Source organism: Andrena cerasifolii, chromosome 4 (genome assembly GCF_050908995.1).
Source record: "Andrena cerasifolii isolate SP2316 chromosome 4, iyAndCera1_principal, whole genome shotgun sequence".
NCBI lineage: Eukaryota > Metazoa > Arthropoda > Insecta > Hymenoptera > Andrenidae > Andrena > Andrena cerasifolii.
This window is the reverse complement of record NC_135121.1, coordinates 16,312,144-16,336,144: the sequence shown is the minus strand read 5'-3', so window position 1 is coordinate 16,336,144 and position 24,001 is coordinate 16,312,144. Positions and strand designations below refer to the sequence as shown.

Below are 24,001 nucleotides of genomic sequence, written 5' to 3'. Positions count from 1 at the left end.
GAACCTAAATATCAGACTATATAAGTATAAGTTACGGTTCCTATATAGCTCTATAACTTTTATTTTTTAGGTTCTGTAACTTTTATTTTTTAGGTTCTATAACTTTTATTTTTTAGGTTCTATAACTTTTATTTTTTAGGTTCTATAACTTTTATTTTTTAGGTTCTATAACTTTTATTTTTTAGGTTCTATATAAGTTACAAAGCTGTTATAGAACCGATTCTTGCAACGATTGTACAGAATTTTACAGTAAATGAAATCACAACATATTACAACTATAGATTACTCTGTGTAACCAAATTGTTTAAAAATTATTATAAATAAGCAAGCAAATATATATTATGTACACATTTGTACATATGTATACAAGTGATCCTTGTATACCGCCGAGTGTATACATATACATATCACGAATCAAGTTCAACGTCTTGCTTTCGTCTTACGTGGAACTTCGCTTATTACATTTTTGGCTGCTGTTGCCTGCACATTTAAGGGGTCATGCTCAGTCAGGAGGCCGAAAAAAGGGTGGTCTTTGGAAATTTTTTACTCAAAAGCTATAACACATTTCTCAAAAAATCTTTTTTCCTTTTAAGCACTGCATCTAGTACTGTGCATCGTAATTTTTTTATTTAAAAATATTTAGCAATAACTAAGTTATTGTCCATCACCCGAAGGTTCTCTAAAAATAAAGGCTTCTGCGGTGACATCAGCCATTTTTTCCCAAATCAATATTTCGAAAAATCCTTCGTTCAAGTACTAGATGATATAATATAATAAGTAAATTCTTTTGAATTTTTTATTTTAGATGATCGACTTTCGAGCAGCAGTGGTCACCGGAGAAGCCTTTTTTTAGAGAAGCTTCGAGTGACGGACAATAACTTAGTTATTGCTAAATATTTTAAAATAAAAAAATTACGCTGCACGGTACTAGCTGCAATCCTTAAAAGGAAAAAAGATTTTTTGAGAAATGTGTTATAGCTTTTAAGTAAAAAATTTCCAAAGTCCACCTTTTTTTTCGACCTCCTGACTGAGCATGGCCCCTTAAATTCCGGCTATTTTCCGATTTTGTGTGTATAAATCGCGAACTGTAAGAACCATAACTCGCCAAATAACAGTGCTAATTAAAGCAAGTAACTTCTGTCTTGAAACTTTTCTCCTATGACTTACAGATTGCGAGTTACAAAATAAAATCGGAAAATAGCCGAATTTTCCGGGGTTAATTTCGCCCCCTTAGAGTGAATTTGGGCAGCAAACAAAAATTGCGTTGCAGTCAGGAGGAAATCCCCTACGTATTCACAAAGTTTCAGATCTCTTTGAATTTCCGAGTTCGGGATCTTCCCCTGCTAGCCAATCAGAGGTGGTTCTTCTTCAGTTTGTTATGACGCAGCGGAAACGTTGCACGAGCGAGGCCCGGTGCGGACTGTACGAAATATATTCCGCGTCACTATTGTCAAGCCGCTCGTCTGCGCCGGGCCTAAGAAGCGACCGCCAGTGTCTTTCCGCAGACCTAACGTCGTCTCAGCCTTCGAACTAAAGATTAATTTTCGAGGCGACACTGCTACCCAAAAGGATACTCGCTACTCGACAACCGACTAATGTGATTAAAATGTTCCCCGCTTACGGGGGACGTTTCTCCCCCGCGGGGGGGTAGGAGCAATCGTTATTGGCGCGTTTAATTTACCTCAGCAGTATCGTATTATCCCTCAGCCATCGTTTCGATTCGTTCGCACCAGCGAACATGTTACACGATCCTTCTCGTTCTTCTCGTCTCCTGCGCACACGGTAACAACGCCAAAAGGGACGATATGCTTCATAAAGATATCTTCTCTTCTCCGTTCATCATCCTACTCTTGTAATATTCCCTTTACTCGACGCCAACTTCAGGGGTACCGAGCGCCGGCTCTGTATCCCTTGCCGTTCATTTACACCGCGTTTCTTATTATCGATTTCGTATCATATCATTTCACATCCCCCGGCTGGGAGCAACTACGACGGGGGCTAACCTGACAATGGGATCGTTACACTCGCGAAAACATGTCTACGACCTATGGAAACGGGATCGACCGGCTTGGCTTTATCGTCACTTCTCATATGCCCTATAGTTCGACACGTATTAACAAGTGGCTGGCCGGCGGTTATGCTCACAGTCTTATCGCAGTATGGTAAAAGTTAGAAGGCCTCGTTTAACGTCGCTGTCAGTGGTGTCGGTAACTAATGTTACGGACACGTGTACGGTCGAATTGTTTACAACGTGGCAACGACCATCTTGCAGCGATGAGACAGAATCTACGGGAGAATAATTCTACGTCACAGGTGGGTGCTGGGGAACAGGACTCGAAGCTCGCGAAGTATTTAGCAATCGCGTTCAGGAGAACGTGTTTGGATCGCCATGGGTGGAGGAGTTAAACTTTCCCAGAGTTAGAAACGGTTTTTGGTTCTGGTGATGCCGGTATTTCCAGCCTTGGCAGTGGGAATATTGTAAAGAAACATAATTGGGACGTTAGTTTCGTTCATAGTACAATTAATGATTATATTCCGATGCTACAGTTGCGCGATACAAGCAACAAGTAATTGTGCACATACTGCGCGAGCCGAAGAAACCAAATCACTGCCATTACAAAACGCACGAACAGTTCGAACCGTTACAGGTTTGACTTCCTCGCCCCACGTTGATCGAACCTCTTTCCCCCACACAATTTTTTAACCACTACATGTCCACCGAGCTCCGGACCCTATTCTTCAGCCGGCCCCTGCAACTGTACAAGTATAAACCTATTCAGAGTAAAAAAAGCTACGCGCGACCGTACGGCAAATTAACGAGGACTAAACGGGAACGGAGATCCGTGACATTACGCGTGCGACCGCACGTCGCAACGGTTCCGAGAAACGTTCGGAATTCTATCGTCTGGCCCGCAACCGGAATGCCTATTAAGACGCAAACCGACAAATCGCACGGCCTCGAAAAAAACACGAACAGACAAGAATCATCGACGATCGTCGAACGCCACCGAACATCGCCGCGGCGCGACGAATCTTCGGGAAACGCGCTCGACTCGTTACCGTAGACGCTGGGGCGAGGGGGGGACTTGAAAACATCTAGCCGTGACATCTGCCACCGACTATGGGTGGATTCGTTACACGAGGCAAGCTGCGCGCTAAGAATACCGATAGTTACATCGAACGGTGGCATTAAATGGGAAACACGCAAGAGTGGAACAGGGATTTCACACGGGAGGCAAGAGCCCTTTAATCATCGCGAGCGAATGGAACGGAAGATACGAAATCATAGAGAAGCATTGGCCGGCCCCCCCCCTGTTCGACGCTCTATTTTGTCGTCGATCCCGTCGATGCGGCACAATCGAACCGTGCGGGGGCAACTTTCGAGAATGACATTTCTGCGGGATCGATACGCATTGGACTCACACAGCCTGGTGGCCACGGGGGAGCACTTCTCGCGAGGTGACCAAAGAGTATCGATGAAGGCCGACCGACGATCATACGGCTGTCCATGAGCGCGATATTTCGTGATCGTGGACTGGGAATAATTTACGTCGCATGAACTGCATTACACGGGGAACTCGTCTTATCAGCCCGACGGTCGCACGACGACTGAACAGGAGGACCGCGGCTCCGAGGGCCACTGTGGCGCGAGCAAACCCCCCCCCCCCGCTTCTCCCCCCCCCCCCGTCACTGCCGCTGCGCCACGTATCTACAGGGTGTAAGAAAGGTAGCGTGCACGGCTTCCACAGATGCGTCCAGGCATCTGAATCGATAGCCTTGTTAACCCCCCTCGAGGGGGCAATGCGGCCTAGAGCTTCGAAAAGATCGGTCCCCTTTCCTTCTTGCACTTTCTTATGGCTTTGGTTCTTGGGAGTATGCGTCCGAAGTGTTCCGTTAGATTTGGTGGAAATAAGGTATATAAGCGCTACGGGACTTGGGAGGTGAGAGGCCGTACGATGCCTGTTCGGTGTAACATCTATTATACGGAATAGAATAGTCAAGTTCTTGACGTTATTGCGAAATAGAGCTCTTGTCGTGTATATGAGGAACGGGCATGGAAAAAGAATTTAAAGATTCATGAATGGAGGGGATTACTTAACACGTACTTGTGGTTATGCAGTAAGGCGCAGTTATACAGGGTGTTTCAGTTAACTTCGTTAATAGAATATTTTTGCTATGCTTTTAGTTTGGCTGGTAAGAAGTGGCGAATGGAAACAAGGGCATGTTGATAAACAAGTGAAGCGGTCTCAAAGGTCAGGGAAATGTTTTTACCAGGGGTATGGGGCAGACCAATTTTTTATTTGCTCCGCTCCGACATTAAAATACTTGCTCCAGCTCCGCTCCTGCTCTTGCTCCTGCTGTTGCTCTGCTCCTGCTCTTGCTCCGCTCCAGCTACTTTTTTTTTTAAATAAAAATTACTTTAATACTATCAAACAGTGATCTTTTATTTGCAACAAACCCCATCTTTCTAGTTTTTCATTTTCATATAGAAAAAAATTCATAAAGAATGCTTAATTTTCGGGCAAAGAAAGTACTATGCCTCCTTAACCTCCTTAGTCCTGCAATATAATATTTTTTCTATGATGAAAAATTGAGAATTGGTATTTATTAAAAACACTTCACTCGCATGCTCTTATAAAATGAAAGAAAATTAAAATAATAAATCAAAATCTGGAGCAGTGGAGCAGTACAAATTTCCCGTGCTCCGTCTCTGCTCCTGCTCCGGATAAAACCCCATTGCTCCACTGCTCCGCGCTCCAGCTCCGAGCTCCGCTCCAACGCTCCTGTTTTTACGACCTTTAGTGAACTTAGAGGATTTCCTGTAGGTCGTTAAATTCGTTTTCTTAGTGACTATCAAAGGGTGCCGATAAATACAGCATTTTATTTAAAAGAAAGTCGACCGTATCTCGTCAACCCCTCCCAACAGAATAAAGTTATTGCTATTATACGCCGGCCCCCACAAAATTATGCAACTTTTATAAAAAAAAAACACATTTTTACGAAATTTTAAATATAACAGAAATATTTCAGGCGATGCAGTTAGGTGAAACACCCTGTATGCAGAAGTTTTTTTTATCGTTGGGGGAAAAGTACCGTGACAAATATGCTACGTGTATGGAAATGGCAACTGGAGGACGTTTCTAAGTTTGTTGGCGGTGAAACAATATGATAACGGCGGTATTGTTATGAAAATTGAGTGGGTAGAGCGGATTGAATAATGGACGGGATCAAGGAAATGGAACCAACCATTCAGCAATACACGATTGACGGTATAATTTATAACAATTCTGGTTAATACTGCTGAAATCATTTCTGCACAAACTAATGGACTTAAAGTATTGTGCCCTCGCGAAGCAAGCTTTTAATCTGCACGCATTACACACGCAAAAACAATAGTGATAATAATAATAATAATAAACATTCACAATATCATCTGTTCGAGAAAAATGGCAAGAAAGAAACTGGAACGAAAATACATTATTTATCACGGTTCCCACGAAAGGTCCTGCCTCCTTAAAATACCGCGTGTTTTATTTGACAAGAGAGGAAGAGGTACAAAACATAGTGTTCTTTTTTTTTAAAAAACTTACTGTACCCTTTTCGTTTGGAGACTGAGAACTGACTGTAGGTACATACCAACGTGAATAGCCTTTGAAATCTCCAGTAGGTATTCATTGATATGTACATTAGAGTGTGTGAAAAGTCTACAGCGGATATCTATTATCATAACTTATTCATTGGCACCGCACGATTCATAAGATACCACATACATACATACATTACTTATCTCCATAGCTGGAATAGGCAAGCTTGCATTTCGAGCAGCTCGCTACATCCGAGTTTCATTCCGATTTGTCCATTAAAGGGTAAAAATATCGCGTTGCAAAATGTGTCGCGACTTTGAAAATTGAAGTACAATTTTTTGTCCACTCCTGGCAACTATACTTAATAAGATGATCAAAGGTTTAAAAGGAGCCGCATGCCGCGGACGAACCATTCTCTCGTAAAGCATCGTTAAAGTTTGCCCCAGATCTCGCAAACTGGATTCTGGGGGCGGAGCATTTCCCCCACTCTGCCTCCTACTGCGGCGTTAGGGGCACACCACTTTTGAACAGCACCGCTTGAAACTTTAGCAATTTCTTGTGCGAAAACGGTTCACTTGCGGCACATAGTTCCTTTTCAAGTTTTCACCGTTTTTGAGAGCAGAATGCATAGAAATAAGTCGAAACTGCACTTCACAGTCAATTTTGTGGCAGTTCCTTTTAGTGAAAACCTGTTGCAAAATGTTGCAAACTGCCTCGCAGTTTAAAATCGACTGTCTTTCAAATTTTCACTTACATATTCCACTTGACAAGGAAATAAAAACTCCCAGGACAATTATATGTCGCAGAGGAACCGTTTCTTTTTAAATAGCTGATCAAGGTTGGTTGCCACGTGATATGATAGGGATAGCTTCTCAGTAATCTCGAGTAGGCAGTTTCGTTCCGAATGCAATATTCACGTGGTGCAGGTTTCGAGAAAGGTAACAGTCGGAATACTAAGTGCGAGTGCGTGTGGTCCAGCAACTGGAGGAAATATAAAATGAACAAAACTTGGTTGGGAACGAGTGCAACAGGGTTTGAGATGTATTGATTAATACAGTTTTACATTGTGTTCCGCACTGTGTCCTTTCTCTCTCAACCTCTCCACCCTCAATTCCTACAATAGTGACAGAGAATGGAGGACGCATTTTGTTCCTTAATTCCGCGCAATTTAGTCGACCAAAATTTCAACAACTTTTTACAACAAAAAAAAGAAACTTCTTTGTTTTCAACCTCTTCCTCTCTTGTCAAATAAAACGCGCAGTATTTTAAGGAGCCTGGACTCTTTTTGCGAGGACAGCGATAAATAATATTCTTCACTCCACACGTTGTCGCAGCAGGTGCGCCGACATTTTTGTGATACATACTATTTCCCCTATGATAACCACTCGTCGTGTTTTTATCAATACCGTCCACCCCAGTTACTATCGCAAACATTTGCTACTCGCTTCAAATGTAGAACGCGGAGGAGAGTCGCAAAAAAGAGTTATGTCCCTATTGAGCAGAAAAAATTATGTATACCGATGCGAGTTACGAATTATAATCGTTGCTGCAGACCTTGGAACATTATACGGAATGCTTCTTATGTGCATTTTACCTCTCGAACAATAAATGTATAAAAAAAAATAGGGAAGAACTTGGAATGAACATTTGTATGCGTAGTTTTATTAAATGCTCTTTGTTTGAGAATTCGGTTTGTAAATATTTTTTTAAAACTATTACTATGGTGATTATTATTATACTACGCTCAATGAATGCAAATAAATTTTTTAAATAAGATCCTTTCGTCGCAGACTTCAAAATATTTTTGAACGAGGGGGTTTGATAAAAGAATTTGGTATTTTGTGTAAATAAACACTTAAGGAGATTTAATATACAATACCAAGCAACATTGTCTATTTGTTAAGATGCTACGCTGTTTTCGAGTTTCTTTGTTTTTTATAGGACGTTTCACTTGGTTCGAGTCGTATCACTGGATGAAGTTGATCTTAGATTATCATCTTGAACGTTAAAACGAAGAAAGCTAAGCAGTATTCAACTGCGCGGACAGGCTGATATCTCTGTTGCCAATGCAAAACAATGCGTTTATAAACGGAGTGTCCCATTTCACTTGACCTCTCTAAATATTTATCTCGTTGTTCACGACACAAAAGATATATTCCAAAACGATTGTTCGTTTCCAGGAGGTGAACGTTCCTAGTGAATCATTTATCCCGAAGTCCTAATTTCTCGAAATTTCAAGATCATTTAAAGAGAGCCACGAAATGATTTTGACTTTTATACTCTGTATTCCGAGTGAACCTACGGGCAGAAAAATTTGCTGTGCAGTAAGTTGCAGTTGAAGACTAAAAAAAAATTTATTTGCCGCACACACTCATTTAAATAATCATTAAGAAACAGAGAAACAGCTGCTTCTCGTATTTCCACAAATAAAATCGTCCAGTTTTTGGAATCTAATGTTACCACTGGCCCAAAGGGAATCCAACGACCAGGAATCCATGGCGTGAATTTCACTGGCCTTTAAAACAAACATTTCTTAAAGTTATTCACTTTGTTTTTCGTAATTAAAGTTTTCTTACCAACGTGGCGTTTTTCAATTCAGTGATACAATCAAATTAAACGATCACTTTTAATATGGCGACGGTGTGACTGTCGACGGTTACTTTTGGCAATGAAGTCGCCGTAATTATTATGCTTCTGCAGTTCTTTAATTGCTTTCGAAAGCACTGTCGACATTTATAGGAGAGCCGAGTGTTTCGCGCGTTACACAGCAATATAACATTTCTAAATGAACTGTCACGCCACGTTAAATAACTCGCGCCCAGGCAAACAGGTTCCTGCGTTGAATTATTGATCGGTACTTCACTGCGTGCGGAATAGGCCCTGTGTTGCATAAGATCATTCCATCGATGATCATTTTAAGGGGAGAAGTTCCTATAAACGGCTCATGTCTTTATCAATTTTTAGGAATTTTTTGCGAAGATACCAATACGCCGATCCTTTCGGAACTTCAAGGGTAGTTTATTTAACATTATAAACAGTAAAAAAAAAAAGTTTTATGACAGTAAAATTAGGATAAACACAAAAGAAATAGAGCAGTATCTTAAGTGAGTTTTTTTTTCGAGGTGCAAAACGGCACTGGTCGCAGTGTCTTTGGTAGTTACGCGAAACAGACTAATACAATTTATATTTTTATTGGACAATTGTAAGGATATGAACCTAAAATAGTGTTAAAAAAAATGCATATTTTAAAAATGGCGTCACTTTAAATAATTAAGTGTGATTTTTGGAAAAAATTGGCGCTTTGTTTGTTTAATAATAATTTGGTTCAACATTTGAGCTCGTGTTCTGAGGGATATTATAAACTAAATGTGTGCAAAATTTGAAGTTGATCGATCAAATAGTTTTTGAGTTATCCCCGGCAAGAGTTTGAGGTACCAAGTAGGGATTGCAAATCGGTAAATCGGTTTGGATTTTTTTTTCACTGATAACGTAGTAGATATCGACGGAATTATGCGCTATATATATGCGCTACATTGCTATACGTACAATTTTTACCGGTAATTTGCCAATTTTTTACCGGGAATTCGATAAATTACGTATTTCTCGATATTTACCGGTAAATATCGAGAAATACGTAATTTATCGAATTACCGTAAAAATTTGGCGAATTACTGGTAAAAAATGTATGTATAGCAAAGTAGCGCATAATTCCGTCGATATCTACTACGTTATCAGTGAAAAAAAACTTCAAACCGATTTACCGATTTGCAATCCCTAGTACCAGGACAGCGTACAATGAATTTCCTGCAACTAGGGACGGGCTAAAATGATGCCAACATTGGATAAAAAATTTTATCGGCTGTCCTTGACGAAGATGATAGTAGAGGTAACATGCAGTAAAAAGAGTCGTATCGGTATAGTGTCAGATATGCATATTTAATCAGATAAATCTCGCAAAACGTATTCAATATGGTCGTCATTTTCTGTTGAGCAAAGGTCAATTCACCGCAAAAGCGACGGACGCGGTTTTTATAGCGGTTTTACATCTAAAGGACGAATATTACTTTGGTCACGGTTTATTATTTTCTTTCTTTTCTAAGTTCCTCGTAATGTAAATCTAAGTGAGTCATACCCATGAATGTGAAGCGTAAGAGAATTTAGATAATGTTGCTAATGCTAGACCTTAATACCTTCGACAATTGTCAACACTGTTTTAATTTTTAATCGGACATTTTTTACTCTGTTCTTCCTCGCCCACCGCGTTACTTAAGAAGAACATATTCTTGTAGAGACACTCTTTATAGGGAATAAGAGATCAATGATTTGGAGCGGTTTTATAATTTTTACTCTGGCAATAATTTAAGACAAGTAGAGTTATTTTGTATAAAAATTAGGTGAATTACTCAGAAATAATTGTTTACTCCAATTCAATCGCTGCGAATAGCATATTGACAGCCTTGAGTTTCGGTTGTAAGGTACATCGTGAAATGACAGCTTTAGTTTGGAGTGATATTTAAATCGAGATAGAGTAATCCAAAAGTAATGTAAAGTCAAAATGATCTTATCAGATATTGAGTCACGAAATAATTCACAGAAGAATTAGGTTTCTTATTCAAAACAGCTAGCATGTAAATATCTTGGAATAAAATTTGGCGAAATAACGTAACTTACTATTTCAATGACCATTTTTAAGGTAGGTACTTTATTAAAATAATGCTCAGGTTTGTGTGTGTAACAAAACGACACGTGTAGTGTCGAAACATAAAAGGTGAAGTTGAATTAACTTTGAAAAATAAAAAAGAATTCACTAAGACTATACTTTATATTTTAGTATTGGAATCAAGCACTTGCTTGCGAAAGTAATTTATTACTCGACACTCGGTTGTGCTGAAGCGATCTATAATTATTGATGATAACCAGCAAGCAATTATTCAATTCTGACATTTTGGCGGCGATGCTAGCCTTATTATAAACATGAAATATTACGGGCGAAACATCAAAAATATAGATTAAGACATAATGCTTGATTTATACGAATATGATCGTTTCTTGCCAAAAATTGTTGGCAATTTAATCTCGATTATGCATTGCAAATAAAATAACCATTCCTACAATTGCGCCGTCCTCTAAAAATCGTAACAATTTAATTTTTATAAGCCAGTAAAATTAATTTCAAATGAAAATAAATCTAAATAAAACGATTTAGAATTTCGACCGTAGAGAATTTTTAAAACTTAAAAGTAAATGTTATCGTCCGTATAAAATAGACCGAACCGGTGCGCCGATAACATTTACTTTTAAGTTTTGAAAATAAATTTAAGTCTGAAATTATTGAAGGAAAATGTTTTTTTTTAAATCCACTGAAAATTAAGTTTAGGTACAGAAATTTCGTTTTATTCGATAAGTATGGTAATATAAAATAACCGAATTAAGGGAAAATTGTATGGTTTTGCAAACTGGGATGAAATATAAATAATCTGATATTATGTAAACAGATTAATTTGTGACTAACGTTTAAATAATTGGTGAATATGGAAAGCAAGAAATATTGAAATATGCAATGCCCGAATATTAAATGGAAATACATAATTGTAAGTAGAGCGCGACAGACGATTTATTTCGAGAACCTCCTCGGACAAACATGAAGAAGCATGATATGGAACTAACAACTGTAAATTGGCCAAGAATAGAACTGAATTAGGTACACGACTCCTCGTTGATAATTCCAATTATAGGCGGCACTTAAAAAGGGATCGTAAATTGTGTCCACGCTTAAGCATGTACCCATTGCCATGAAATTAATGCGATTTCAACGCGACAAGGAAAGCTATTAATTGAAACGTGAAATGTGAGACGAAAATTCGAAGCTTTCACTAAAGGGGTATAAATAAATAAGTAACTTTCCGGATATAATTTCGAGGTAAAGAATGAAATAGCGTTTTTGCCGAATAAACAAACTCTGGCGCGCAAACCTGTAAATTTAATAACACAACACACCTTTCAAGTTAACACTTTAAGAACCAACTACAAATTGAAGCGTGGAATGCAGGTGTGCATTCAGAATATTTTCATATATAACTTTGATATAAAAAACGAAATCCCAAATTATTTCATGACTTTAATCTTTTAAATATAGCGTGACTCCCAGAAAGAAAAATAACAAACTATTGGACAAAGGACTTTCTCCCAAAGCCGACTTACAAACAATCTTTTTCTCAAAATATTATATCAGAACAACAACTCTGTAGATTTTTACTTTTTAATATTAAAATTTGTAAAAGTTACAATTTTTTAAAGATATTTTTTGTTTTTTTTTGTTCGGTAATCTAGTTTTTTTTACAGAAACTGTAATAAAATTTCAATAAAGAAACTATTGAAATTGACTCATGATATTTTTCATAACGATTGGATTCTTCAGATGAGAATGGCAGTCGTTCAAAAATTGCTCCGAATGTGAGCCACGCAATATGCAAAAAAAGAGGTGTGTCTAAGAAGGTTTAGTGCAAATGATGATACAGATAAACTGTTAATAGCGAGGCATTTTACTTTCGATAAAAAAAGACGCTTTTATTCGTCAAAATAATCGCTGTGAAATCCTTTCCTCTATTGTTGCAATCTGTTAAATGATATTATACGTAAAACTCAGAACTGCTTTAAAGTTCGCAACAGTTTTTCCTGTACGGAAAAGAATTAAAGGAAAATTCGAAGAGATGTATTTCTGCGGCCAACAATTGGGCAGGGTAAAAAAAAAGGAGAGCAGGCTGAAGTAAAAACTGCGGTAATATATACAAAAGAATAAGTAACGCCTGCGGCTGTTAAAAACGTCCCTGTTACATGTTTCCCTGATTTTTCTCGGCAACGCTTTGGAAAGTACCGCAGCGCGCGTACACGTAACCGTTGCGACGAGTTAGAGGAGCGACCGACCTCGTTCCAATGTTGAATTTTCATGAATTCTGGAGCAAACGAGTCGGTTTGTTCCATATCACCTATGTATAATCTTTCACGGTTCACGGACGAATATTCATATTTTAATGGGAATATTATAATATCGCATGTAGAATGTACTCTACCTGTACAAGTTTACGAATCAATAGAGGTTTAGTGTGTAAAAGAAAAGTTGCTAAATCTATGTTCATAAATTAAGTCTTTCAGTGATTTGCATAGATGCAAATTCTTTGCAAAATTACATGGAGATTATTTACCTCTAGAAAGGAAATGTGATAGGTACATCGCTCTATTTGTTGCATAAAATATTTCAATAATTAACCATAAAATATGAGAAAAAAATTCTTATCGCAATCTTCAATAGTTTCTGAGAAATATCTTCATTTAGCTTTCCTGTATTCATACAACGTGACGCGTTTGCATGTATGCGATACAAGGTAGCCTCTAACATTCGCAACTGCCAGTAAATTAGCCCTGTTTCGAAATTAATACTAGCAACATTAATTGCAATACTTTTTATTTTAATTACTTTTAATACCTTATCACGCGAAAATTCTTTAAAGTTATTTGTTGAACGGGAAAATCCCTACTAATGTTAATTTAAGAAGTCACTCCGCTTTTTGGCAGCAGTGCACAGTATTTTCCATGAGTGAATTTTACTAATCATTCATCGTATAAGATATTGTAATAAATACAGGATTTAAGCCTGCGGGCGCGTGGCACAGAAATCAAACAATTATTCGAGAAAGAAAATTATAAGCGACTTTACTTACTTAACAGTTAATTGCCGCTGTATCAGGAGCTTTTTCTCAATCTGCTCGATTGGAAATTGCGGAACTTCATAGGGGGCTGATATCTCATTGGGCAACTCGTGCGATGCAATCCTCAAGGAGGTTCCCCCAGCAGCAGCTGTTCCACTGCCTTCCAGCCCGAAAACTGGACTTTCGCTGCCTGTAATAAAAAGCGTAGCTCCTTTTAGCTCGCGAATCTAATTTGAATGCAGAATATATGACACTGCGGACCACGTTCTTTTAATAAATACTGCTCGCAGATTGGAGGCACATATGCTTCGATCTGCCAACCAAATCAAAACCCTAATGAAGGTATGCTACACAGGGTGGGTCCTCGGACAAAAATAAATCGAAAATGTGGAATAACATCTTCTTCCACGAGCCTCCGTTTTCCAGAAAATCGATTTTGCACATTCGTAAGTGAATTTGTCAGTAAATATGATACACAATTGCTGGTGATTAATTCCTCGAGTGGAATTCTGTAATTACTTTCTTCGCATGCAGCCCGTGTCTGGAGAAAATTCATTGGATGGCGGGACTTAATTTTTAGCCAAGTGTACGATGCACTTTTTTCGAAACAAAGTTATTCTATAATTTCTACTAATATAATATTCGACACCTAGATCCTTTGGATCGGAATCTAGCGAAATTAATGCGTACCGCGTTGGTTTTTAGTCTTATTTTTTTAGAAAACGAAGCCTCATGTGCAAAAAATGTATACAATTATAATTAATACAATTTTCTATGAAGAACCACCTGTTTCAAGTTATACTGTAATTACTGACAAGGGAAGATCCCGAATCCGAAAATTCAAAAAATTCTGAAACTTTGTGAATATGTAGGGGATTTCCTCCTGATTACAACGCAATTTTTGTTTGCTGCCCAAATTCACTCAAAACGGGTGAAATTAATCCCTGAAAATTCGGCTATTTTCCGATTTTGTGTTATAACTCGCGAACTGTAAGAGATAGAATAAAAGTTTCAAGGCAAAAGTTACTTCTTTTAATTAGATCTATAATTTGGTAAAAAAATTATTTTACAGTCCACGAGTTATAACAGAGAATCAGAAAATAGCCGGATTTTCAGGGGTCAATTCTACCCCCTTAGAGTGAATTTGGTCAGTAAACAAAAATTGTGCTGTAATCAGGAGGAAATCCCCTACATATTCCCAAAGTTTTGGAATTTTCTGAATTTTCAGGTTCGGGATCTTCCCTTGGGAGTCATTGTGGATAGAAATATCGTCAAATCAGATCGAAATATCGTTAGCCAACTATAAAATGTACCTTCAATTGCAGTATTCTTCTTAAGAAGTATGCGTAGCAATTTTATTGGCAGGTGTTATCACTCTATAGAAAATTTACTCTATGAAATTCCATGTTGAATTTTTTTTTCTTAATATTTCTCTTCATACTGAAGCACGCTACTCGATAGTCAAAGCTGTTTGCAAAGATCAGGGAGAACCCATTTCCAATAATAACGAGTTTTCCTGCTTATTGAAAGTAGGTCGCTACGTTGCACGAGTAAAAGTAACAGAATTTCATACATTTTGAGGATAAATATAGACAGGGCCGTTCCTGTATTTTAGCCGCTCAGTTGCAAAAACAATATTGGCCGCCCTTATTAATTCAATGTTCTTTAATTAAGAATTTAATATGCAGTGTTTACTTTCATATCTATACGTACTTAATTTTAAACAATTATCAATGGAAAAGAGTTTCGATTATTATTCTTATTAATATTATTCTTATTAAAATTTTACATATAATAAACGGCCCGCGGCCGGCCCCTAGGTTTGGCCGCCCGGGTGCGGGGGCACCTTCTGCACCCCCGCCAGGAACGGTCCTGAATCTAGATAAAGAATATGTTACATATCCGCATAAATTCCCGACGCATATCTCCGATCAAGTTTCGCTGTATTTACGGCGCGTAAATTCATCCTCCTATTTCATGGTATTTTTACCGCGTTAACATTCCTTAACGTAACTGGGGAACACGCACGCAGCATCCAGAAAATTACCATTAAGTTTCGCTTGCTCCGATTTCTGCAACCATTCAGTCACGGAATTCCGCTTGTAGCCACTCAAGTATTCATTGTCATTGCCCAGCACCATCGTGCGAATCGTTTTGCGAACCTAGAAATTTTTTTTTAGACCGCTAACATGGAACTGACCTAGTTTCATATATTCGCGGCCCGAATTTGTCGATCGTCTGTTGTTATTTTTTTTTTAAGTACCATTAGAACTGACCGATATGACGGTCAATAAACTTTTTTTCCAATTCTAGTCGAGCGAGGCGATAACAGCTGACAGAAGTGAATGCAGAGTGGAACAGATAAGATAACAACAGTAAATTGAAAGGTCGGATAAACGGCCAACGTTTTTGAAAGTATCAGGCAGAGGTGGGCAAATTTTTTATTTGAATACAATTTCGAATAACGAATGAAAGTTAAAAGAATTATTGTATATTCGTTCGTTAACCCGGGTTAACTTTATTCGACACGTGACGGATAATTTTGTTTAACTTCTATTCGTTATTCGAAATATTATTTAAATAAAAATACGATGCAGATATTTGAACTGCGCGTTTCGAATTCGTCCTTCGTCCTTAAACCGCTACGTGCACTCGCTGTTTGTACTACCAGAGCTTATTGCGTCTTAGCATTTCTCAGAGAGCAATAAACTTGAAGCAAAACAGTGGCGTCGTGACAAACAAAGAATATATCGCATGACTGTTACGAAATTAAATATACGAAGCATATCGCTGGATCGATAGACAATTCTTATTGCGTTCGCTTTTATTTATTCGAAACTATCGCAGACTGGACGTCATTATTAATTATTCTGAAGTAGATTGAACGAATTTTTAATACGTTATGGAATAATCGATAATCTACTGTTTTGAAAATTATGGCAGAATATTATAGTAAGTCTTACGAATATATTCCATGTAAATTTTTTATTTTCACAGTGCGAACGAGATAATGCTATGTTCAATTTTCGTGAGGTGAATTTTAAATAAATTTTTGTTTTGATTATCTAGGTGTACGGAGTAAATATTTTGTATCTCATTAATGTGGCTTGAAACGCGTAATGAAAGGGGTGTAACAAAAATATGTAGTACCACTTGCAAAAAATTTAAAATAACATGGCAATCTCTACAAGTATTGATTTTACAGAGAATTTAAGTCAAATATAGTTTCCACAATCAAATTAAACAATTTTTATATGGATAATTTGTTTCAATGTTCAAGAAATTGGGGAATGATTGTGCATATACACTTAAATCGGACATATATTAAACAAATATTAATATAACAAAATTATGAAATTCAAGAATTGAAGAATATATTATATGTACATAAGTAACAAATAATAAAAAATATTTACAACATTATGAGCAGAAAACACCATCTATTATTAATTTCTAATCTGATAGTCTTGCGCCTTAAGAAATTTTTTTATTCCGATATTAGAAAGTAATACCATTCATATTAATCACTGTCAACAATATAAGCACAGACTATTTAAAATTATTTGAATATTACAATAAAAGTAGCGCAACAATTAGAATAGCAAAAAAATAACATAGTACTTTTTAAATCGTACCAAACCCAACTACCGCGCCAACTATGTACAACATAGTGCGCAACTGGTGCGCCCGGCAAGGCCGTTAACGAAGAAAGAGAAACGTGTCCAATCTACTTCAAATAGAATATAGTGAAGATGTTACATAAAGCACTGGTTATCAAGCATTGAAAATGCCCTTCTCGCGAACCTGATGAACCAAAAAGCTTATCGTGACCCGCAACCACCGACAAGTTTACCAAACTCGGTGAGAAGTATTAATAGAAACGCCGCGGCGCACGCAGAATAACGCGAGTCAAAGGGGCAACGGCTGTCTATGCTCGTTAAGTGCAGCGAACTTTTTTGTCTCGTGCCGCGAGCCAATCGTGTGGCCAAGCAATTATTATGGCCATTGCGCGTACGCCGCGGGCACATTGTGGGCATAACAAACTGTTTGCCTCTGGGTGGCAAAAAAAGTGACGACAGTTGGAGGTTCTTTGCGCTGCACAATCGCACCGTCGACTCCACCGAACGGGTAATGCTTTCTCGCGCCTAGGTACAAATAGACCATTCCATGTATTTAGAACCGTCGCTTCCAGCTTGCAAGGTCAGCGAGTTAAAAACGATCGGCTCCAGAAAAACTGCCTGGCCCCGCGTGAATCATCGGCGCGAGTAGATTTGGAGATGATCCAAAACCTTGGAAATCTACGCCCGATGATTACCGCCGAAGATAAATCGCCCACGGACTGTTTACGCGATCTTCGGTGCTTCACAGTTTGTAGATAAGATATAACACACTAGACGATTCTAGGGAGCGTATCGTTGGACTGAGGAGAAACGTAAACGTTTGGCGAGGACTGTTCTTATCAAAGATGTAGGGGAGTCAGTAGTGGTTCTGAACGAAACGTGACGCGAACCTTGACCGTTTAAAAACACCAGGCGCAAACACGATCGGGGACAGAATTCGTAGACGACGCAGTGGGACCGACCAATGGACGCGTCACGCCAGGAACGTGCTACGTAGTAGGTTTTACGCGTGAACACAGACGATCGACATTTCGAAGATGTCTGAAAAAATCGGGAATCCGATATGCACCGCACTATCGTCGTGTCGGAATGCTGATCAGTTTTCGAGACGGAAACAGCACGCAGAGCACGATTATGTACGTCGAGCTGGCTTCGTTCGACGCAATTGACACACTCCTGTTCACGGAAGCGCGCAGGAAAAAATCTTCGGGAAACCGTATTAGAAAACAGGCGAGGCGCGCCTGTGGTTCGTACTTCAGAGGGCACTGACACGTTCACTGCTCGCAAGTATCGAATACACTGACTGTAGCGTGGAGTTGGCAGTTGGTACACACCGTAGTGCACCCATACACACGCCGTCGTATCTACACGCGCGTCTTCACTACTAAGAGCGCTCTGGCAGGCGCGCCGTTTACGCAGCGAGATCGCGAAGCAGTTCCAAGTTCCCAAGGATTATGAACCGCCACGGGATCTCGCGATGTTTACCTCTTTATTTCCATCGATCCGCATCGAGGAAAGTGTTCTGCAATGTATCTTGAACAAATCAACACGTGTACGAACAACTTTCTACCGATTCACGTCTAAACCTGTCGCAGACATTCTAATATTCAAACCGTGCGTATTATTACACCGCGTAATGCTCTCCTGCAGGGCTGCCACCTGCCGCGTTTTCAACTGACGATTTCAGCTACAGTTTTCTATCTCCCGCATTAAGTTAATTGAAACATTACATGGGAATAATTGTTACGATTAAATTTAATTCTTAATAAATAGAGTCTTTTAATCGTAAGTATTTAAATACTTTTGAAATAGTCCCATGCTGGTTATTTGATATATTCAAGTTGAAAGTCCTGTTACAAAGTTTGCTGGTGTATTTTCACCACAAAACCATTTGTTTTCAGAACATAGCCAGTGCATGTTATAAATTGAGACAGACAGTGGAACGAATACGAGGGACTTTTGTCAACAATTATGTCTGGCCTTCTCTCGCGCAATATAGACCAATGGAAATCGGTTAAGAGTTGCAACAACTTATGCAAAGCATCTGTGGTATTTTAAGAAATTAGCCAGTATTTGAGTGCGTGAGACAGCTAATGATACGGCGTTTCGAATATTTATGTACCGTGGACTGGAGCAGTGCTTACAACTGGAAATGACTATATCTACGAAATATATCATTTTAGGATTTAAGTTTATTAAATCTTCTTTTTTAGTTTTCAGCTAATGAATGTGCCTGCAATTTTTTTAGCGGACTTTCTTAATTCGTCACGTAGCGTATAAGTAATTTTAAAACTGGATATTTAAAAATATCATCAGTCTAATATAACATACAATAGATTATGAGATATACAGTGAGTTATGGCATTACTGGAACAGGCAGATTTTTGGTAAAGAAGCTTGAAACAGGAGATAAACAGAGATAGCTTAATTCATTATTTCAGAATGCACAGTCTGCAGTAATGACTATTATAAGAAAAATAGTATTGTTTTATATAATAAATAGAGAATAAAAACGCATAACAGTAGGAAAGTATTATGTACCTATCGAGGGAATGCTTTACAATACGGGAAATGAAATAAAATTCTAGAATCACAGCTTTTAAATGCACTGCAGTATATACGTGGATAACTTTCTGAGAAAACCGTTTCCTCTGAAACGGAAATGTATCGCTCTGAAGGCGCTCCTACAATGGCTGCATTGCCAGACGGAAACCGTACGTGAGTGTTGTTCATAGAAGAAAACCATTAACATTCCCCAGTGAATACGTATCAGAATCTATTCACGGTATAATGCAATACTATATTTGGCGATAAAAGCACCGTTTGAGGATAGGATAGTCTCTTTCAATAATTTTGTGACTCGTCGTACATCTTTCTTGTTAAAGTGTGGTGCTTTTTCTAAATTTTCATGTTCTAAAGTTAGTATTTTTATTACTGTTCACATTTTAAAATGTAGTGGTTTTGGTATACTGTTGATATTTTATATTTTTGATTACCATTGTATCCAGGGGCATTTTAAACCTACTGTTTGATGAATTTTTATATAATTTCTATGAAAAGATTTCCTGGCAGCTTGTGATTGCAATCGCTGCCTTCTAGTGTTAGCTTTGTAATTTAAATTCACAAATTTGTTTTTCAAGTATTAATATTATCGCGGGATTCATTATGAAAAACATCATGTTCTTTGATAAAGTAAAAGCTTTTAATATAAAGAGTACGACAGTACAACTAATTATAAAACATACAATAAATAAAAGCTAATGCACTTGAAAAGAGCCATCACTATTAATTTTTTTTTAACTAAGATACAAAATAGATATTCTTAACAACGTTAGTAAGCTTAATGCTTGAAATTACTTCTGTATATAAATGTGAACTTTAAAGTTATATTGCACGTGTCCCACAAGGGAACAGCGCGAACCCGGACTCATCGATTGGAATGCAACTATATGGGTTTTTCGAATGTCTCAAAGCGAGAACAACGGTGTCTTTCAATTGGGCCCTATCACCCTTTAAGGGGGTGAAAACTAACCTCAAAGTCAAATTGCTAATTCCACTTTTTCGCGTATAACTCTCAAAGTACAACAGACAGACAAAAATGTTTTAAATAAAAGTTTAACGATGCAATAACCGCTACAAACTTGCGTTAACAAAATTTTGGAAAGACTTTTTTTCATCAGCTATATATATTTTTTTTAACTCTTATCAAAATTTTGTTAACGGCAGTTTGTAGCGCTTATTGCACCATTAAACTTTTGTTTGAAACATTTATTTCTATCTGTTGTACTTTGAGAGTTATACGCGAAAAAGTGGAAGTGCCAATTTGTCTTTGAGGTTAGGTTCCCCCCCCTTAAAGGGCGATAGGGCCCAAACGAAACACACACCATTGTTCTTGTTTAGAGTCACTCTAAAACCCACAAAGTTGCGTTGCAATCGGTGAGGCCGGGTTCGCGGTGTTCCCTTGTCAAATGCGTGCTCAATTTAATAATTAAAAAAAACACCGAGACTCTGATGGAACGTCTAAAAATTGAATATCCATGGAATACGAGTCGCTGGGTAAGCGATAAAAACAACACGTGTACAAATAAAGACAGAATCGAATACTTGCTGTCATTTTCGTCACATGGATATGGTGCATATTTGTAATTGATATACGCACACTTCGGTGACCCACATTTCACAACGCTGCACGTGTAACGAGCATGCGTAATGAATTGTGCACAAGTGAGGACAGAGAAGTTTAACATTCATACATTCGTGGACGGATATTTCTTCCATATTGCGACATTCCATTGTTATAAAACGTCTATATATTAATGTTAAAAAATTGTCTAATAAATAATTTAAATGCTACAAACTGAATGAAAAATTCTTTTCCACATTTCCGCTTCAACTTTACTTCCTTTTAATTTTACCACACCTAACTACCCCCGCTCTTGTCCTTCAAACAAATTTGAAGAGTTTCGAATGAAACTCTGCTTTATTAGAGATGCTTGTATCCAATGAAACGCAAAAGCATCTTCACGCGTGAAAAAAAATAAAAGCACGGCATACCTAGTACATACTAATTTTCTTCGCAGAATCGCGACTTTTTGTAAATTGATTCCTGGCACTTAACCAGAGTCTCGGTCCAAGCGCCAAGAGGCTGCTTGTCGCGGAAGGAGATCAATACCAATACTTGGCCCAAGTAGGTACATGCAGAGCCTACACCTTCCAATGTCTCCCGAAATCTTCCGCTAAAAGCCAGTCCTTCAGTTAAAATTTTTGGATTCTCGCCGAGAGCGCAAATGGCGGTGATTATTAAAAATGGACGATCCTTTTCGACGGAAATAAAATGGACATTCTGTTTGATTCTAATGACACGATGCGATTTCTTTATATTAAGCCTTTCAGTGTGCAATAAAAGTGACGAAATACTGCAGTATGAAGTAGTTTTTTTATTTTTTAAATTTGTACACTAATTTTAATTAATTGGCTATGTGTGCTTCACACTAAACAGTTAAAAATTTAACAAACTAAACTATGCAAAATGTACCTATCTACCTGCTGCAAATATAAAATATACCTGCTACGTCCAAAAACCGATTTTCCATATCCCCGTTTCTTTTGTGCAGTGTGCATAGGCCTTTAAGAATAGAGAGTCGAGTGACTGAATTTCACTTTGTCATTTTTGTTCAAGAAATTTCGTTGGCTTTCGTAATTTTTACGGTAACGGATGGTTTGGACATGTCCCGTGCTACGAAGATTTTTAAGATCTAATGACACAATTAAAAAGCTGATATGAGACAGTAGTGGCGAACGATCGTTCTCCTCAAGGCTATCAATTCGTCACAGTTATCAGTACTTCTTTTTTTTATCCCGCAGTAAAGATAAATTTCGATGTGACACTTGAGACAAAGTACTCAGGAGCACGACTACTTGAGAGGCAATCAGATCTGAACGAATGAACAAGTTACTGTGCAAACACGAAGGAGATTTCACATACAAAAACAATTTGAAAAAGTAGAATAAATTTCTTTTACAGCAGGCCTTCGTTTCCCAGGGTATTGAGTTTGAAAATTCTACTAGAAATTACCAGAATTTAATTGCATGTGAAATAAATACTTCTGCAAAAATCAGTCGTCATTGTAGAATAATATTTTTTCGAAAAACTTTCTCGAAAATGAAGCCTAATTCACGAAAAAGTTACTCTACAATGCCAACTTATTTTTGCACGAGGATTGTACTAAACATTATGCTAATTCTCAGGTGCACTCGTACGAAACGAGTTTTCAAACTCAATTTTCTCGGTAACGAACGCCCGTATAAAAAAGTTTGAAAAAACTACATTTTCGAGTTGCTTTTGCGTATAGAATTAACTTCCTCGAAATTCTATCAGTCATTGTACCTGTAGATAAAGCTATCTTTCGTATTAACTCCTCGCGTGCTATGCGCGCATACATTCGTTCGTCCAGTACATGCGACGTGTGCGGGGAACGCCCACAGGCGTTCAGGGGCTGTGTCTAAGAGATGCGACTAGAGGAGGCCCGCACGCTACGTGTGTTGACCATTCAAGTTGATAGCACCCAAAGGGTTGAACAGTAGAACTTCGATTAATTAAACCTAAACCCATCAGCTTAATAGTATAAGCTACATGCGAGATAATAAATCGTTTGTAAAATGGTGAAACCGTAACTAGAATGGAGTCCAATTACGGCATTGGAAAATCAGCAATTTGAGGTATAAAAAGAGTTATAAAGTAGCTACAAAATATTATGAGGTACAAAGAGATAATCCCATTAAACCACTAAATTGGACAATATATGATTTAGAAGCTCGGAGAGATGTAATTTCCGTTGGTGAATATAGTAATATGTAACAAATGGTCCCGTTGTAAGCCGTCTATTTATGTAAAAAATAATTGAATGAAATTTTGTTTACTGCTTCCCTTTTGACATAATTAAAAATCGCAGTAAAAGTTTATTTTAAAATATCATTTAAAATATTATTCAATTTTATTTAGAACAAATTTCAATTTTTAAAATTTCCGTATTTTATTTTATCTATGTTTATTACAATAAAACGCCCCCCCCCTCTCTCGGGCTCCTCTTTTCCACCAGTAGGGCCCTCGAAGGTTTGAGGGCCCCAAAAATCTTAAGGGGAGTCAGAAACTTGATTCTTTTTTGTTGCATTTTTCGAAAGTACCACCCTTCCCAACTAAAATGCCGTTTGGTTTATGTTAAAATTTCCAAAATTTGGGATTTCACAGCCGAAAAGGTCGAGCGCACCATAAACCATTTCTGCACGCACGCAGGTAGACCAGATTCCTCTTACGAAGCTTTAAACGCGCTTTTCTCGGAATCACATTTTCACTTCGTTTTGCAGTGATTGCGAAAAAACGGAGGTACAAATCGATTTGAAAAAAATTGAGCATATGCGAAACATGTCTAGTTACGACCTCGACCTACACATAAGTCTGTGAAAACTCCCATTTTGACAAAAAAAAAAAAAATAAAATGGCTCTTTTCCCAGGCGAAAAATCACGTTTCTTTTAAATTTACAGCCACCATTTTTATAATTTTGATTCTTTTTATTTTTCAGTAGGTCCAAT

The 24,001-nt window shown here is 38.0% G+C and overlaps 1 protein-coding gene across 11 annotated transcripts in view; it reads right to left on the bottom strand.

Moving 5' to 3' along the window:
• Positions 1–24,001, bottom strand: part of Ampdeam (AMP deaminase) — a 56,495-nt gene that overhangs the window by 14,875 nt on the left and 17,619 nt on the right. For 6 of the 11 annotated variants that reach the window (XM_076810617.1, XM_076810618.1, XM_076810619.1 and 3 more), the window contains one exon: positions 13,304–13,481. In XM_076810617.1, coding sequence (XP_076666732.1) covers positions 13,304–13,481 — 178 coding nt within the window. Of the gene's footprint in view, positions 1–1,681; positions 2,287–3,423; positions 3,614–13,303; positions 13,482–15,338; positions 15,470–17,980; positions 18,204–24,001 lie in introns of those variants that run through there. The other 5 variants (XM_076810626.1, XM_076810628.1, XM_076810621.1 and 2 more) reach the window with 4 other exon arrangements.